This window comes from Orycteropus afer, unplaced genomic scaffold, assembly GCF_000298275.1.
Source record: "Orycteropus afer afer isolate SDZICR_OR568_19922 unplaced genomic scaffold, OryAfe1.0 scaffold00004, whole genome shotgun sequence".
Classification (NCBI taxonomy): domain Eukaryota; kingdom Metazoa; phylum Chordata; class Mammalia; order Tubulidentata; family Orycteropodidae; genus Orycteropus; species Orycteropus afer.
Genome location: NW_006921591.1, coordinates 707,942 through 727,346, shown reverse-complemented (window position 1 = coordinate 727,346; position 19,405 = coordinate 707,942). Strand labels below are relative to the sequence as shown.

The 19,405-nt window shown below is 42.2% G+C and overlaps 1 protein-coding gene across 1 annotated transcript in view; it reads left to right on the top strand.

Moving 5' to 3' along the window:
* Window positions 1-19,405, top strand: part of MGAT5 (alpha-1,6-mannosylglycoprotein 6-beta-N-acetylglucosaminyltransferase) — a 381,222-nt gene that overhangs the window by 310,823 nt on the left and 50,994 nt on the right. The window contains exon 11 of the mRNA XM_007937586.2: window positions 10,574-10,723. Coding sequence (XP_007935777.1) covers window positions 10,574-10,723 — 150 coding nt within the window. The remainder of the gene's footprint in view (window positions 1-10,573; window positions 10,724-19,405) is intronic.

Below are 19,405 nucleotides of genomic sequence, written 5' to 3'. Positions count from 1 at the left end.
TTCCTAAAGGTGCGCGGTAAGGTACCAAACAGTGTTTCTTTGCTATTCATAAGGTTTTCCCTGGCCAATTCTTTGAGAAGTGGACGGCCTCTTCCTTCTTCCTACTCTGTCTCAGTCTACAAGCTGGACTGTTACCTGTGCACCCGGTTCATTTCGCTGGGTTTTAAACACCAAAGGTTCAGGCTCAAAACTCAAGTCTACTGTCTACTTTGTACATAGTGTTGGTATCAGTCAGAACTGAGTCAACAGTACTTAGCAATAACAACATTTAAATAGAGCTTTTATATACATTTTATTATTCCTAGTCCTAGTTCAGCACTGCACATTTAGTAGGTTTCTAATAAGTCTGTGAAGTTATATTATTGTACCTATTTATAGATTATGGTAGGAATGGTGGTTCAGTGGTAAAATGCTGACCTTTCACACAGGAGACCTGGGTTCATTTCCTGGCCAATGCACTTTACATGCAGTTGCCACCCATCTGTCAGTGGAAGCTTGTGTGTTGTTATGATGCTGAACAAATTTCAGCAGAGCTTCCCGACTGAGACAGACTAGGGTGAAAAGCCTGGCAATCTACTACCAAAAAAATCAGTCAATGATTCAGTATGTGACCAGTCACAGAGATAGCTCAGTACCAGGCAGCATTTCATTTTAACAACATTTCCTACCAGGATGCAAACACAGGATTTGAGTGCTCTTTGCACAATTACACTTAGTCCCAGAAATCTCCCAATTCTTTCTTTGGTTCAGAGACCAAATTTTCAGGTGCCACAGAGTGGAGCCTAATAAGTAGAACATTTGCAACTGTTTTCCCTCTCACTTACTCTCTTTCCCTTCATTGACCTCCACCCCAGAACTCAAAGGTAGGTAGTAGGGTGGTTATAGAGCCATTAATAATCACACTGTAGTGCAGCCTAACATACAGCTATTCACCCATTGTCCTAAATTAGTTGTAATTTATACCAGAGGAGGTCAAGGCTAAGTGTGGAACCCTGTATAGCACAAAGAAGCAAATTCCCTTCTTTTTATTGCCTGTGATTCATAAGTGATCAGGGTTCTTTTTACAAGCACCATCATTTTCTCCTAGAAAGGTAAGTATTTGGCGACACAACGAGGATAAGCTTTGAAAGTCATAGCTTCCTTGGGTCTTCCAGAGTCCTACAAGGCCTGAGTGGGACACAGCAAAAACTCCCCCACCCTCTGCCTTAACCTTGGGTGGTTACTTGAGATAGGAGCCAAGGACTGTACAAGCTTTAAATTATTCTGTAATGTAAATTGTTTCTGCTTCACTGCTGACTTTCTCAGAGATTTGCATTTTAAAACTTACCTCTTATCTTAGAATAAAAGATTTTTTCTTCCTTGTTCATTTTAAAGCTTCAGGAGCAGACAGGTGAAGTAGTTTCTTTTTGCTTTCCTCCCTCCCTCCCTCCCTCCCTTTTCTCTCATCCTATCTTTCTGCCTTCCTTCTTTTTATCTCACAGCTCCTAAGGGAGAAGCTTATTGTGGTAGCTCTGTTAAAAGGAACATGAATCATTTCAAAATATAGCTTTTAAGGTTTGCAACTCTGCTTTTTAAAAAAATTAAAATAAAAAACCACCCACAGGTAGAATCGTGGACATTAGCTCATTTGTGAGGAGACAGTCTTGTGGATGAACTGGGCTCCTGAACTGGGTTGGAAGATGGACAGGTCTACAGGAGGGTTATTAAGGGGCATAAGGCAAAGATTATAATGTGAGTAGGTTATTGGGTAGAGGGGTGCAAAGCCAGGGAGGTAAAAGTGAGGGCAAAAGGAAAGTGAGGCAAGCAGAGGTATACTACTGTGTGATGGATTGTATGTCCATGCACTAGTTCCTGCTTCAGAAGGACACATGGTCATTGGGCTTACTAGACTCCCAGGAAGGTTTATACAAATGAACTGTATCTTGGCATAGCTCGTGGAAGAGAGAAAAGTGCCATTTAGCTGCCCAGCTCCCTCCCATTTCCTGTTTCCCATTGGCCATGGTTCACTTTATAGGAAGTAAGTGCCCTGTCCTTCTAGAAAGCAGCCCTGCACACCCGTGTACATTTCTTTCCAATCTGACAGTAGAGGAAAGCCTGGCTTGTGTGGGCACTCACTGAGTAGGAGAAACAAGAACAGGCCATCAGAAAAAGCTGAGAAGGCACATAAGTTTTGTGTGATGATTCAGATAAGGAGTTTGGTTCAAAGATTATGACAGTAGTTTAAGCAGGAGATGATGGATGCCTCAGTGAATTGAGAAGGGCTGTAGTAGAGAAGGAGTCACAGAATCTTCCTCAGTGGAGTGGACAAGTCCAACCTCAGCCTTTCAAGGAGCTGCAGTGATGGCTTACTGATACAAATCTCACCTTCCACATGGGAGACCCAGGTTTAATTCCCAGCTGGTGTACCTCATGCACCATCACCACCCATCTGTCAGTGGAGGCTTTTTTGTTGCTATGATGCTAAACAGGTTTCAGTGGAACTTCCAAACTAAGGTGGACTGGGAAGAAAGGCCTAGTGATGCACATCTGAAAAGTAGCCACTGAAAACTCTGGATCACACAGTCTGATCTGCAACTGACTGTGGGGATGATGCAGGACCCAGCAGTGTTTTTTTCTGTTGTGCATGGGTCACTATGAGTCAGGCTTTAACTTAATGGCAGCTAATAACAATAACAACAGCAATAATTAGTAAAGGGCTTTCATGGCTAATGTTGGTCAAGGCATATTGTGTAGTCTTATGTTTCTTAAATATGTATGTATGACTTATCAATAGTAAAATGTTAGATGAACCAATTTCTGCATTTGAAGGGGGCAGGGAGAAGCTACAAATTTTAATATGATTAAAATTTCATGGTGGTCAAAATAAAGACTTAAGTCATAAACATACTTGCCAGGACGACTGTTGCAAGTGGGAGGAGCCCAGTTTTACTAGATTGGGCCACAGTGAGGATTGGTCAACTCTCATAATCCAAGGCGGGGCAGAGGTGTCCCTGGGCTCAGACATAACTGGAACCCTGGATGCTCGTGCTCTCATATTGGTCTGCTCTGTGTGAGAGCTTCCTTTTCCTCTGGTGGGAGTCTGATCTCCATGTGGCAGGACCTCTACTTGCTTCAGCAGCCCAGTTTGCAGCTTGCTGCAAAAGGCCAATTCCTTGGTGCCCATTCAGAACTTACAAAGTAAAGACTCTATTGGCTCAGCACTCACCAGCTTCTTACTACTGGGTGAATAACTCTAGGCAGAGGTGCAGAATTATTTAATTTAAAAAAATGATGAAAATGTTAAGTAGGACCCAGAATGCCTCACAGATGAGGGCAGATGGTGTCCAGGACAGAGGATATGCAGAGCTGAAGTAGGGAGTGAGGGTGTTGCTGGGGAGACGTATAGAATATCCACCACAACCAATAGCTCAGAATGTGGTCTTTTGCCAAAGAACATTCCTATTGCCCCCAATTCATCCAGTTAGAAAAGAAGTTCAGGAAAAGAGCTACTGATTCTCCAGTTCTGCATTCTCCTCTCCCCTGCTGCGTACTCTCTCACACGTTGCTGTAGATTGAATTGTTCGCCTAAAGAGCTCTATTCAGGCTCTAAATATCTTGCTACCAGTTCTGCAAATGTTCCTGCCTCCAGCTACAATCATAACCAGACACGGAAAACACTGCTTGTGAATCTAGCATGAGCTGCTCTCCTTTTCCTTAGTGCCTTTTTTATCTCCCATAAATGAATTTAGGAGATTACAGTTTTAATCAGTTTGGTTGTTTTTAATGAGGATTTAAATTGAGATAGAGATAGGAAGCATGAAGGGGCTGCAAGTATTTCAGCCAGGACCGTCTCGGGGTATGCCCCACAGCCCCAGTCAGGGGGTTCCTGCTGAAGTGTGCTGCTTGGTACAAGGCCCCCTTGATTCCATTCCAAGGAATTTGTAGGTGACACCGTTTTGGGGATAGAGAATTTTCTATAACCTTCGTCTCTTAAGTCATAGAGGGAAAGTTTTCTAGGGAGGGTCTTGTTTTTATTCTTGGATCGATGGGGCACCCAGTCTCATAGGGTCCCCTTCACTTTGGGCTTGGATGACCAAAAGAGGGGAAGCCTTCTTTTGCCCCCTTCAAATGCAGAAATTGGTCCATCTAACATATTACTATTGATAAATCATAAATCATATATACATATTTAAGAAATGGCCTCACCCCTGCATACCTCTCCTCACTTAAGGCCTTCCCGTGTGTTGGGGGAAGGCAAAGAGGGGCCTGCTTAATGGAAGAAACCTGAGTACCCTGTTTGTTAAACAAAAAAGACTTAAAGGACAAAAGGGAGCCAGCCAATGAAGGAGATAAGAATGTTCAAGGTAGAGAGGACAGCATGTGTAAACATGTACATTGCAGAGAGAAGGGCTCCTTTAAATCACTTGATGATGATGAGTTCAGCTCTCTTGCCAGATATTTGGGGTGTGTGAGAGCATCTGTATTGTAGGCATGGTGGTGTTGGTGCACATCAGCTGGAGTGGTGGTCATCAGAAAAGAGACCCCGACAATTGCAAAATAAATGTAGCAAGTCCCAGAGTAGAAGGAAAAGACCATTAGAAAACTAGTTGTGGTTAAGTGTGACTAGAACATTAAGAAGGTGGGAGGGCATGACATTGAGACAGACAGGGCTGGAGAGACCAGCAGGGAACAGGCCTTTGATGTCTTCTGGGCTCAGGTTGCCAGGTTGGGTTTGGAGAGGCAGCAACAGCACCATGGCGCAAACCACAGACTCTGGAGCCTGGCCACCTGAATGTTAATCTCAGCCCTGCCATTTCCTCCACTTGGACAAATCACTCCACCTTCCTGTGCATGGATTTTCTCAGCTGTTTATAAATTAAATTATGTCTCTGAAAAAGACGTATTGAAGTCCTTACCCCTGGTACCTGTGAACGTGACCTTTTTTGGAAATAGGATCTTTAACAGTGTTGTAGTTAACACGCGGTCATGTGCAAATGGTTAACATGCTCAGCTTGTTAGAGGTCTCAAGGTTAGAGGTTTGAATCCACCTGGGAAGAAAGGCTTAGAGATCTACTACTTCCCAAAAATCAGCTATTGAAAACCCTATGGAGCACAAGTCTACTCTGACACACACGGAGTTACCATGCATTGGAGTCAACTCAGTAGCAACTAAATTTATACTGGAGTAGGGTGGGTCCTTATCCCATCTGCATGCTGTCATTATAAAACAGAACACAGAGAAATTAAAAAAAAAAAAAAAGAAAAAAGGAAGGATACCATGTGATGCTGCAGCTGTAAGTCAAGAACCATCAGAAACTAGGAGAGAGGCGTGGAACAGATTCTCCCTCAAAGCATCAGAAGTTATCAGCACGTCAAGCAGCCTGATCTCAAACTCCCAGCCTCCAGAACTGTAAGACAATAAATTTCTATTCTTATAAACAGGGCTTCAACCCAGTTCATTTCGGTTTGCCCCCTGCTGAGAATTTGCATTTCCACCTGAGATATACTGAATCAGAGTCTATAGTAGAATAAGATCCCCAAGTGCTTCTTCTAGATCTCCAGGTGATTCTTATATACACATAAGATTCTTATGTGTAAGATCTGTAAGAATCACCTGGGGATCTTGTTAAACTGTAGATTCTGATTCAGTATATCTGGAGTGGAAAGGTGAATTCTCAGCAGGATGTCAAGCCAGAATGAACCTGTTGCAAGCCCTGCTCACAAACCACCCAACTTGTGGTATTTTGTTACTGGCAGCCCTAGGAAATTAGTGCACCTGTGAAATACAGATGATAATACTGACTTCATCAGGTTGCTGGAGGATTTAAGTGAGTAAGCGCATGTTAAGCACTTTAACTTACGAGGCTCAGAGTAAATAGTAAATACTAATTGGAGGTGTTGGTGGCTTTTATTGTTTTTTTTTTTTTTCCCCCTGAGTAGTTGATGGGTTAGTTGTCAGTGACTTAATCAAAACTGCAATCCAAAAAGATCCCTGGTACCTGTGAGTTCAGATGGAGATGGCTGGACATGCTCAGAGGCTGGTTGTAGTAATCCAGTATGGTCTGGGTTAGCTAGGATAAGGGCCTGGGGAGGCCATTTGAGATTACAGACACAGAGTCAATAGGACTTTGTGACTAAGTTGGTATCTTGAGTGTGTGTTTGTGTATGTTTGTGTATATGTATGTGTGTGTGTGAATGGATATATTTGTGAGTGTGGTATGTGTATGAATGTGTGTGTGTATATGTTGAGGGTGGGGCAGGATGACAAGTATGAAGTTAAAGGAGGGCACCAAGGTTTCTGGTGCAAGTACCTGGGTGGGAGATTAACTCCAGCTACAGATCAGAAGCATATGAGAGGGTACTGGTCTGGGAAAGTAAAATGATGAATTCCTTTTGACCTGTTGAGCTGGAAGTACTTGCAAGACACTTTTGTGGAGAGGTTCAAGAGGCATTTGAATATTTGGACCTAAAATTTGGGATATGGGTGTGAGCTGGCGATACCTCTGGGGTTCTTTAGCATCTAGTTAAAGCCTTGGGATTGGAGGTGGAATGTAGCTCCTGCTGTCTGTCACTACCAGGAATTGGTAACTTGGCACATCTTGCTGGATTTCTGCAGAGCACTGACAAGTGGCAACATATAGCTGAAGTGGAATCATGTAATTGTCATACCTGAGACACTTTTTCCTCTGATAACTTGTGATTTTCTCATTAGTGAAATTATATCAATCCTCTCTGAAGATAGTTTCTACTTTCAGACTTTATCATGCCTTTATATTAAGAAACTCATAGAGTTTATTAGCCTCAGCATATACTCCTTTATAAGAGTCTGGTAGCATAGTGCCTAAGGCACTTGACTGCTAACCAGAAGACTGGCAGTTCAAACCCACCAGTCACTCCTCAGAAGGAAGGTTAGGCAATCTACTTCCGTAGTGATACTGCCTCGGCAACCCAAGGAGGGGTCGCTATGAGTCGGGTCTGACTGGACGGCACATAACAACAAGAGCAACAACAATACTCCTTTATAGTTGGCCAAACTTGCCCCCTTATTAAACTTCAAGGAGCCCTAGAAACATTTTCTGGAGTTTGATGACAATAAGTGTGTATCTACTATTTTCTTTTCTTCCCAGTCATTTGGTCTGCTGAATCCTAATCTCAAGTCTATCTTTAATGAGTATTCTTCTCCAGGTCAGGAGCTAGGTGGACCAAGGCCAATCAAGGAATCTTGGTCTACCTTCACTAGTTAACCAATTGGCATTTCACAGGGAAATGTCTCCTTTTGCATAAAAGACAGATATGTGATCTCCCCCCCACATACACACACACACACACCATCATCACCACCAACACACACACACACACACACACACATCTTCAATTCCTGCTAAAAGAGCAACCAGATCTCCTTGGAGATGATAGGAATCTACCTAAAGTAGCTCAAGTAAATGTATAGGGTGGGGTCAGGAAGAATTTGGACAGCTGCTCTTATTATATTCTTTTGTTGTACTAACTGCTTTCCATACAGCCCCCAACTCATGGCAACCCATGCACAATGGAACAAAATGCTGCCTAGTCCTGAACTATCCCTATAATGGCTTGCAACTCAGAGCATTGTGATCCATAGGGTTCCCACTGGCTGATTAACAGAAATATATAGCCAGACCTTTCTTTCTAGTCCATCTTAGTCTGGAAGTTCTGCAAAAACTTGTTCAGAATTGTAGCAACTCACAAGCCTCCACTGGCAGGTGGTGGCTGAGAAGAAGGTGTATTGGCCAGGAATCAAGCCCAGGTCTCCAGCATGGAAGGTGAGAATTTTACCGTTGACCCACCATTGCCTCATGCTGTTATTACACGGATCCAGAAAGACTTGGGGAATCTAGGGAAGACTCTGAATGGGATGGGAGCCAGATACAGTTCTGAGCCCTGGTTTTCTCTTCTTTTTCCTTCTTCTCACTCTTTCCTCTCTCACTCCCAATTGATTGCTCACTCCCCATCTGTCTATTGATTGATCTTTCTATCTCTCTCTCTCATGTTCACAGAACTGATGTCTGTGTCTTGGTTACTCTCTGGGTACCACTGACTACCAAGTATCTGTCTGTCCTCCCCTCTCCTTCCTTCTTTCAGCTCGTACTGATTCTCTTCCTACCTCCACCCCACAAAACTAGTAACTGATTTCCTGGAACTTATAATTCGATCCAAGACTGCCCATACACCAACATTGAATGACCATTTTGCCCTGGAGTCCTTAGCCACCTGGCAATGATCTTTTGCACAGACTCCGAGTTCCCAAATAGGATCTAATAGGTTCAACTCGTCCTCCTGAGCTCAGCCACACAGTCACTGGCTTCTGGCCAGCCTATAATGGGTCTCCCTCATGTCAGACACATACCTTGGCTAGTTACCCATGACAGGTGGGGCAATGAGTTACAGATTCCCTATTACTACATACCAGGGGCTGTGGGTGGGTTTAGAGTTCTTGAGAGGGGGTAAAGGGGCAGGACTTACCAATAACATCTAGCATAAGAACTATCTAGCACAAGGATATCATAAACTAAAAAAAAAAAACCAAGGCCATTGGTATCCAGTCTATTCTGATTCATGATGACCCCATGTCTTACAGAATTGTACTCTGTTGGGTTTTCTTGGCTGCAATCATTAGGGAAGCGTATCACCAGGACCTTCTTCCACAGAGACTCTAACTGGGTTCACACAGCCATCGTTTTGGTTGGTAGTCAAACACAAACCATTTGTACCACTCAGGGCTCTGCAAATGAACCTATACCTGGTTGTTGTTGGTGGTGGTGGTGGTGGTGATGTTAGGTATTGCCAAGTTGTTTTTGATTCATGGTGACCCCATGTGACAGTAGAACTGCCCCATGTTGTTGTTGTTGTTATGTGCCGTCGAGTCAGCCCCGACTCATAGCGACCCCTCCTTGGGTTTCCGAGGCAGTATCACTACAGAAGTAGGATTGCCCAACCTTCCTTCCGAGGAGTGGCTGGTGGGTTTGAACCGCCAGCCGTCTGGTTAGCAGGCAAGTATCTTAGCCACTATGCTACCAGAGCTCCCGAACTGCCCCATAGGGTTTCCTAAAGTGTAATCTTTATGGGAACAGATCTCCCAGTAGATGATCCTAAATTTGGCTCAAGCTACAAATGGAAGTCATGGTTTTTAAATTGTGTATAGTAACCTCTGCACTAATTCAAGGGTACGTATCTCTGAAATGATGAATTTCACATCTTCCAGCCACACAAAACATGGCATGAAATTAAACTTTCAGTCTAGGTGTTCATTTTATTCTTACATCAGGGTGCAGAGATGGATTTACTGGATTCTGAATTAAACCATCCTGATGGAGAACATGGATTGTGCAGTTTTTCCATTCATGAAGATTTTTTAGGCATGATTTTGAAAAAGCCAGTTTTCTGTCCCCTAGAATTGGGAGCCACCTGGAACATTCTCCACTGGCCAGTGAACTGCAGGGGGCAGGTCGTGACGTGGACTGCCAACACAGGAACTGACCCACTCCTCAGCAGAGTCATCCCACGGCCCCTGGAAGTACTCCTCCTCCACTTCTCCTTTTAGCCCCCCTTCCTCCTCATCACTCTCTGGGTGCCCATCTTGCAGCTCCTGTATCCCCCACTGTGGTCTTAAGTCACAAAACCAGCTATTTTCAGACTTTCCCAGAGTGTCCGAAAACAGGGTTTGATTGGACAAACCATGGTCCACTTTTATACAATGGAAACATTATAGAACTTTAATCTGTCAAATGCTGGGGGGCGGGGGGAAGCACATCACAAAATGCAGCTTGTGCTGCTTAGCTCTTAGAAATGCAGAGTGCTTCAGGAGGAAGAGAAAGTGAGTGTGCTTCCACCCCACAAGTGGTTTTGGTATAGAAAACATGCCTTGAAATCAGGCACTACAAATACAGAAAAAGGGGTTTGATTTGGTTTTTTAATGAAAGTAGAACTACTCTTTCCATGCTAATCAGATTTAATGTTTAATGTTTTCTCACTTTTGTCTATGTGGATAGTCTCATTATCTCTCCAGCTGCCAAGTTAATCAATATATATTGTGGGAAAGTCTCATCTCCCCAGGATCTGAATTAGGTGGGATCCAGTTCTGACAACATGAGTTAATCATCACTAGAAATATTGGCCAGAGCTGGGGATGTTTGTATTCCTTGGGGACAGTTTAACATCTCTGGATAAATATTCCAGTCCACTGACTGCCTTCTCTGGGCTTCCCTTTCCCAAACTTCCTCCCCCATAAGAAGGATGAGCCAAAAGCAACATGTTGTGTCCCTTGTAATTAGAAAGCGAGGATAATACTTCAAAACAATTGGCTATAAGCTGTCATTGGCATTCAGTAATATGTTACTATATAATGTGTTTCTTCCTGCAGATTTATAGACCAGCAATATGACTGCCTCTGCCCTCATAATCTGACCAGATTATTTTTAAAAGGATTTCAGGAGTAGGATTGCTGTCTATGTGGCCTCCAGCTCTTAGGAGAGATTTTATCCTTATGAGACAACAAGTTGTCATGTGAATGAAAACAAATGAGAAATGTCTTCTTCTTCTTCTGTCCCCTCTTTAGAATAAGAAGATCTACTTGGACATTATTCATACATATATGGAAGTGCATGCAACTGTCTATGGCTCCAGCACCAAGAATATTCCCAGTTATGTGAAAAACCATGGTATCCTCAGTGGCCGGGACTTGCAATTTCTTCTCAGAGAAACCAAGGTAAGTTTCCAGTCATTTTGTAAAAAATTATCTTATTTGCAGGTTTGTTTCCATTTGGTTTCAAGATGGGGGTCAGAATCTTTCCTGCTTCCTTTTCAAAGTCATAGCATCTCCTAGGGTCATTTCTGGGCAGTATTTTTCTAAACCAGCTGTAGCTTAAAAGTTAATGAATTGTAGAAGGAGATGCCTACAGTTTTGTTCATTTATTTGATCAAAAAGATTTTTACTGAGTACTTACTCTGTGCCAGGGATCAAGTGAGGGCCTGGGAAGCCCCAAATAGGAAAGCTAAGTCCCCCCCTGGAGGGACAGACCTTCTGATAGAGCAGCAGCTTGCACAGTGAGCTGGGGGTGCTTAACTTACACCCATCACCCCTATTTAATGAATTGGTCCCTCTACTAGCTTTTCCTTGTACTTTCTCATTCAACAAGTATGTATTAGACATGGAATAACTTCAGATAAGAGGGAAGAAATCACTGGAGGCTTAGGAAACAGGGAAGGCATCATGAAAGATGCATGAAGGATAAATGGGAGGTAGATGCACCTGGCATTTGAGACAGACAGAAGTAAGAGTCAGGTTGTGGAGCTGGGGATGATAGTTCAGGAAAGAGCTAAAAACCAAGCCAGCCAGTCTACATGTTGGAAAATAGTAAAAGATAATATTTGATCAAGGAATAAGGATCTGATTGTCAAACACATAGGCAGAGTCCAGACCAAGTGGAGTAGGCAGCTGGGGGAGCCCCTGGAGAGTTGAGGGGTATTTTGCAGAGCAATGTTATGGTGCATTGATGTCATGGACAAGTCCACCCAGTGTCCAATCTGGTTAATGATCTGTGTTCTTTCTGTAATTCTGTTTTGTTGTTAGTTGCTATCAAGTCAGTTCCAACTCATGGCTACCCCACGTATGCAGAACAGAACTGCTTTTAAAGCTGTGACCTTTCAGCCCTGTGTTATGAGGCACTTCTGGATGGATTCAAACTGCCAATCTTTTGGCTGGTAGTTGAGCACTTAACAGTTTGCATTACCCAGAGACTCCAGTTCTACTGTCAAAGGAAAAAACCTCAAACTCACTGCTATCGAGTCAATTCCAACTCATAGCGACCACCACTGGTTTTGTAAATCTTTACAGAAGTAGACTGCCCCATCTTCCTTCTGCAGAGCAACTGGTGGGTTTGAACCTCCAACCTTCTGGTTAGTAGTCAAATGCCTTAGGCTCTGCACCACCAGAGCTCCTTAGTTCTACTCGAGAAGTACTAAATGGAGTTAGGGAACTTGCAAATAGCCCTGAGTTTGGCCTTGAAGGGTTGATTGGTATTAAATGTATTAGATAAGCTCTTTCATGCTTACTAACAAAATCTTGTTTATGAATTTAACAAATATTAATTGAGCAACTTCTATGTGTCAGGCTCTGGCATGGGATACAAGAGTGAAAAAGACAAAACAGCATCATCACTGTACATTTTCTAAAACATAAGGAAGTATATTATCAGTAGTGAATTTTTCAACTCTGGTCGCTAGCTGACTTTGTTTTTATTTTCAAGGTAAGGGGAGAAAGGCTGGCCAGGTGGACTTTATGGCACGCTAGTGATTTCTAATCATTGTGTGACACATGGTTTTTAGCAAGTGTATTCACATACGCTGTCTTATTTGATTCTCACAACAGCCATAAGAGGCAGGCAAGGAAGGTATTATTATCAACTTTATTTTATAGGTGAGGAAGGTATCTGCAGAGTTTGATTTGCCCACAGTCACAGGAGTCAAGTAAATCTTGGAGCTGGCCCCAAATCTAGTTTTTTGTTTTTTGGGGTTTTTATTATTATTATTATTATAAATCGCAAACCAGAAAACCAAATTCACTGCCACTGAGCCAACTCCAATTCATAACAACCCCATAGGAGAAGAACTGCCCCATAGTGTTTCCAAGGCCATAAATCTTTATGGAAATAGACTGCCTCATTTTTTTCCCACAGAGTGGCTGATAGGTTTGAACCACTGACCTTTTGGTTAGCAGAATGCTTTAACCATTGTGCTACTAGACACTAAAACCAAACCCACTACCATCAAGTCAATTCTAACTCATAGCGACCCTCATTAGGTTCCCAAAGTGGTGAATCTTTATAGAAGTAGATTGGCCTGTCTTCCTTCTTTGGAGTGGCTGGTGGTTTTGAACTGCCAACCTTCTGGTTAGTAGTCAGATACCTTACCAACCAACCAAACAGTGTCATCGAGATGGATCCAACTCACAGCAACCCCTCCTTTGGTTTCTGAGGAGGTATCACTATGGAGATAAATTGCCCAATCTTCCTTCTGAGGAGTGGCTGGTGGGTTTGAACCACCAGCCTTCTGTTTAGCAGTCAAATGCCTTAGGCGCTATGCCACCACAAAAATCACAACATCTCCTAAATCCTCAGCATACCACTAGTTGCCATGAAGTCGATTACAACTCATGTTTGTCAAATAGAACTGTTCCATAGGGTTTTCAGTAGCTGATTTTGTGGAAGTAGGTCACCAGTGCTTTCTTCAAAAGCACCTCTGTGTACACTTGAGCCACCAACCTTTTGGTTGACAGCTGAGCAAATTAACCATTTGCACCAAACAGGGGCTTCTATCCTCAGCATACCATCCTCATAGATAAAAGCCCAATTTCAAGAATATTTAATGCACACCCACCAGCCAACTGAATATACAGCTCCTTTCTGCCTCCATTTCTCCAACTGTAAATGCATTGCATTATTTCTAGGTCCAGGTCATTTGCACGATGGCATGAATAAAACAGCAAATGGCAAATTTGCTAAGTAAAATAATAAATAATAAAATGGCAAAGGGCAATGAAACAAATGGCAAAGTTGTTAGTTCCTTGGCTAAAGACTTTGTTTATTTTAATTAAAATTTTATTTCTTTAAAAGTTTTTCTATAGTCTGATAACTCTGTGTGTTAATTCCACCCATTGCTTTCCATTCACCTTCTGACTCAAGTGGACGTTTTAGAGTCATCAGAATGTTGAGGCCCTTTAGTGGCAATGCTATTTTTTGCCATTTGCCTCATTTTACTTTTCCCCACGTAGGATTGTGGGAACAGCTTAGGCTTCTTTAAAATAACATTTGGCAGAGCTGTTTTTCAGCAGCATGTCATTACTGTCTCACACACTTCTATTAACTTCAGCTCATGGATGTCTTACTCAGCCTTGCAAATTTTAAAAGAACCTTTACTCCCTACCATCCACTTACCCTGTCAGAGAACAGGAAATAGGCCAGAACTGACATCCCTGATATCCAGAAGAGGATGGCAGAGAGGCCGGAAGGCTCAAGCCATGATGTCAGGGATTGCCCTAAACCCACAGTTAGGACTTGAATTCTGAGTGCAAGGGGCATGATCTTCATCCTTGAAAAACCACTGCATTTGGCGGATGTCACTGACCCCATAATATGTTGCCTGTTCATCTGACTAGAATATATTAAAATACTCTGAGTGGAGTTATGGCTAAAACAGTTGGCAAATAGGATGAAAATGAGGCAGTGTATCTCTAAGTCTCCCCTTCTACCCAGAACACAGCAGCAGGCGCTAAAATGAATGAATCTTGAGCTTTGAAATAATGACACTAAAGACCAGTCAGGCTTTACATTTATAACTCTTTCTGCCTCTAACTCTGTCCTCTGTGTCTCGGAGCAATTTAAAAGCAATTTATTCCACCCGCATTGGAAGTGGAGAGCTGGAGGTACAGAGAAGTATATGCCTGCAGAAGGAAAGTGATTCCCACACTCCTCAGACTCGTTATTTGAGGCAAACAAGTCTATGGCTCCTCAAGAGGCTCCGAGACATATAGAAATGATTGATGCTTCATCAGCTTCTGACTCATTATTTCTCTTTATGAGCCATCTTCGCATTTCTGCACCAAGCCCAGGAAAGTCTCTGCTCAGCAGAATTTTGACCTGCCATGCCATTAGGGGCCCAGGTGTCATGAGCCAACTCCTGCTGCAGGGAGTCTGTGAAGACAAGAGGAATTCATGTAATGAAAATCTGGTCTAAAAGGGCTGGGGAGTTGTCAAATCTAAAGACCATTCTAATAGGAATATAAATTTGGGTGAATTAGTTATTTATCAAAGGTCCACAGATAAGTCATTCTGTCTAGCAAACTCCAGGCATACAGTTTAAGACAACACATCAGGACTCACTCTATGAGTTGAATCACCTTGATGGCAGTGGGTTTGGTTTTTGGTTTAGGGTGGCAGGTTTTTATATGTGATAAATCCCTGTCTCCTTTAATATGATTTCTTTCTGCGCCATGCAGATTTTAACCTCTTCATGTCTTTCATGTTCTTCCCATGAGAAACTTATTATTCCATATTACATATTGATAAGGCATCTGCATCCTACACTGAGATGGAGACACATCTAGAGTGGACCAGCATGATTTGTGAACCAGAATAGGTCCCTGCTGTTCTGCCATAAAAGTCAAGAACAAATTCTGGCTGCAGAATACCAGGGAAAGAAGTACTGCTGCTCGTGCTGTATCTCTCCCCTACCCCAACCTTTGCTCATTGCCCTTCCAAAGCTTGGGTGGTCATGGTGACCCTCCTCCCCAGCACATTAGTTCATAAGATTACCTCTGGGAAACACCTAGAAGCCAGGAAAGGATTGACAGATAAACAGTATATGGAACCCTTGTATCATCCTTGATCCCCTAATTAACCATGGCTCTTTCCACTGAGCTTGACTGTGGTTGCATAACCTTTCTCAAAAACCCAGGACTTAAGGCAGCTGCAACCAATGGAACCAGACCCTCAGACAGCTCTGTGAGGTCAGAGGGACTTTTCTTGTTCTGTTCACAGTTCCATTCCAAGTGCTAGGACAGTGCCTGGCTTGTAGAAGGCATTCCAATAATCATATAAAGAATGAAGGAATGAGTAAAAGATGAAAACCAGTGGCTACCTAGGACCTTGGGCCAACCATCTAGAAGTGATTTCTTCTTGTTCTCATGAATCACATGCCGACATCTGCAGGATCTACCCAGAAAAAGACCTTCTGATATCCCAAGCACACATCTCCAGGCCTGTGAGTAACAGTTCAAGTGCTTACTTACTTACATGGAGCAATCTACCTTCCATTTCTGGTTTAGATACTGGTTCCCATTGACCCTCAGGTAACTATCTCAAGTTGATCTCTTTCTAGTGACCAGTACAATAAGTCATTCCCATTCCATCTAGATGGGAAAAAATTACAAACACATACACATATATTCCTCTCCCTTCCCCCCACCCATGCATGCATACAGTAACCTCTCTGATTGCAAAAACAAATCTCACACTCAAATACACACTAAAATGTTCAACCTGGTCTCACAGAAACAAATGATTGCTGGGTTCTTTTGCTCATCCAACAAATGGGTATTAGTCATTGAATGTATTCCAGGTTTTATTCTAGACATTGTGGACACAGGAATGACTGAGATAATTTTGCCTGCAAGGTATAATGCTGGAGGCTAATATTGTTGTTGTTGTTGTTGTTGTTATGTGCCGTCGAGTCGGCCCCGACTCATAGCGACCCCTCCTTGGGTTTCCGAGGCAGTTATCACTACGGAAGTAGGATTGCCCAACCTTCCTTCCGAGGAGTGGCTGGTGGGTTTGAACCGCCAGCCGTCTGGTTAGCAGACAAGTGTCTTAGCCACTATGCTACCAGAGCTCCCGGAGGCTAATATATCGGCAGATAATTATAACGATGTGAAAAGAATACAGGATTTAAATAATAATAATAAAAAATAGTTGCCATCAAGTTGACTGTGACTCATGATGGTCCCATATGTGTCACAGTAGAACTATGCTCCATGTTGTTGTTGTTTTTCAAAAACCAAAAACCAAACTTACTGCCATGGAGTCGGATCTGACTGATAGCAACCCCTCCTTGGGTTTCTGAGGTGGTATCACTACGGAAGTAGATTGCCCAAGCCTTCCTTCCAAGGAATGGCTGGTGGGTTTGAACTGCCAGCCTTCTGGTTAGCAGTCAAATGCCTTAGGCACTACGCCACCAGGTTCTGATGCATAGTCACCCTGTGTACAACAGAACGAAACACTGCCTGGCTCTATACCATCCTTACAATCATTGCCATGCTTAAGCCCATCGTCACAGCCCCTATGTCAATCCATCTCATTGAAGGTCTTCCCATTTTTTGCTGACTTTCTGCTTTACCAAGCATAATATCCTTCTCCAGGGACTGTACCTTCTCACAACATGACCAAAGTACAAGAGGCAAAGTCTGGCCATTCACCTTCTAACGAGCATTCCAGCTGCACTTCTTCTAAGACAGATTTGTTCATTCTTCTAGCAGTCCGTACCAAACCAAAAATACCAAACCCACTGCCATGGAGTTGATTGTGACCCTTAGCAACTCCCATTGAGTTTCTAAGGCTATAAATCTTTAAAGAAGTAGATTGCCTCATCTCCCTCCCATGCAGCAGGTGGGTTTGAACCACCAACCTTCTAGTTAGCAGCCAAATAAATGCCTTACCCACTACGCCACCATTCGCTATTCTTTGCCAACACCATCATTCAAATGCATCAATTCTTCTGCATTCTTCTTTATTCAGTGTCCAGCTTTCATATGCATATGAGGCTATTGAAAATACCATAGCTTGAGTCTGGCACATCTTAGTCTTCAAAGTAACATATTTGTTCTTTAACACTTTAAAGAAGCCTTTGCAGCAGATTTGCTCACGGCATTATGCACTCTGATTTCTTGACTGCTGCTTCTATGGGAATTTATTGTGGAGCCAAGTAGAATGAAATCATTCACAACTGCAGTCTTTGCTGCACGATGTTGCTTATTGGTCCAGTTGTGAGGATTTTTGTTATTCTTTATGTTGAGGTGTAATCCTTACTGAAGGCTGTAGTCTTTGATCTTCATCAGTAAGTGCTTCAAGTCATCTTCACTTTCAGCAAGTAAAGTTGTGTCATCTGCATATCACAGATTGTAAATGAGCCTTCCCCCAATCCTGATGCCTTGTTCTTCTTCATATAGTACAGTTTCTTGGATTATTTGTTCAGCATACAGATTGAATAACTATGGTGAAGGGATGCAACCCTGCCACACACCTTTCCTGATTTTAAACCATGCAGTATCCTCTTGTTCTGTTTGAAGAACTGCCTCTTGGTCTTGGTACAAGTTCTTCATGCACACAATTGAGTGTTCTGGAATTCCCATTCTTTGCAATGTTATCCATAATTTTTTATGATCCACACAGTCAAATACCTTTGTGTAGTCAATAAAATGCAAGTAAACATTTTTCTGGTATTCATTGCTTTCAACCAGGATCCATCTGACATGAGCAATGATATCCCTCATTCCACATCCTCTTCTAAATCCAACTTGAATTTCTGGCAGTTCCCTGTCAATGTACTGCTGCATTCATTTTTTAATTATTTTCAGCAAAATTTTACTTACATGTGATATTAATGATATTATTCAATAATTTCCACATTTTGTTGAATTACTTTTCTTTGAAATGGGTGCAAATATGAATCTCTTACAGTTGGTTGTCCAGGTCTTCCAAACTTCCTGGCATAAATGAGTAAGTGCTTCCAGTACTGTACACATTTGTTGAAACATCTCAGTGAGTATTCAGTCAATTCCTAGAGACATATTTTTGCCAGTTCCTTCAGTACCTTAGAATTCTTCCTTCAATACCATTGATTCTTTATCATACGCTATTTCCTGAAATGATTGTATATTGACTGATTCTTTTTGGTACAGTGACTTGTGTATTCCTTCCATCTTTCTTTGATACTTTCTGCATTGATCAACATTTTGCCCATGTTGTTGTTGTTGTTATGTGCCGTCGAGTCATTTTGCCCATAGAATCCTTTAATATTGCAGCTCAAGGCTTGAATTTTTATATCTGTTGTTCACCTTAAAAAATGCCGAGCATGTTCATCCCTTTCAATTTTCTAACTCCAGATCTTTGCATATCTCATTGTAATACTTTACTTTCTCTTCTTGAGCTGCTCTTTGAAAAATTTTCTTTTCAACTCTCTTATTCCATCATTTTTCTATTCACTTTAGCTACTCTCCATTCCAGAGCAAATTTCTGGGTTTCTTCTGACATCCATTTTGGTCTTTTCTTCCTAGGCTGTCTTTTTAATAACCTTCTGGTTTTCAATCACTGGTGTTCAGTGAATCAAATCTGTTCTTCATATGGTCTCTAAATTCAGGTGAGATATACTCAAGGTCGTATTTTGGCTCTCGTGGACTTGTTTTAATTTTCTTCAGCTTCAACTTAAACTTTCAATTAATGGTCTGTTCCACAGTTGGCCCTTGGCTTTATTTTGACTGATAATATTGAACTTCTCCATCGTCTCTTTGCACAGATGTAGTCGGTTTGTTTCCTGCGTATTCCGTTTGGCAAGGTCTATGTCTGTAGTCACTGTGTATGTTGTTGAAAAAAAGTATTTGCAATGAATAAGTCACTGGTCTTGCAAAATTCTATCATGGAATCTCCAGCATCATTTCTATCACCAAGGTCAGATTTTCCAACTACAGTGCTTTTTTTTCTGTTTCCAACCTTCACATTCCAATCACCAGTAATTATCAGTGCATCTTGATTGTGTGTTTGGTCAACTTCAGACTGCAGAAGTTGGTAAAAATCTTCAATTTCTTCATCTTTGGCATTAGTGGTTGATGAGTAAATTTGAA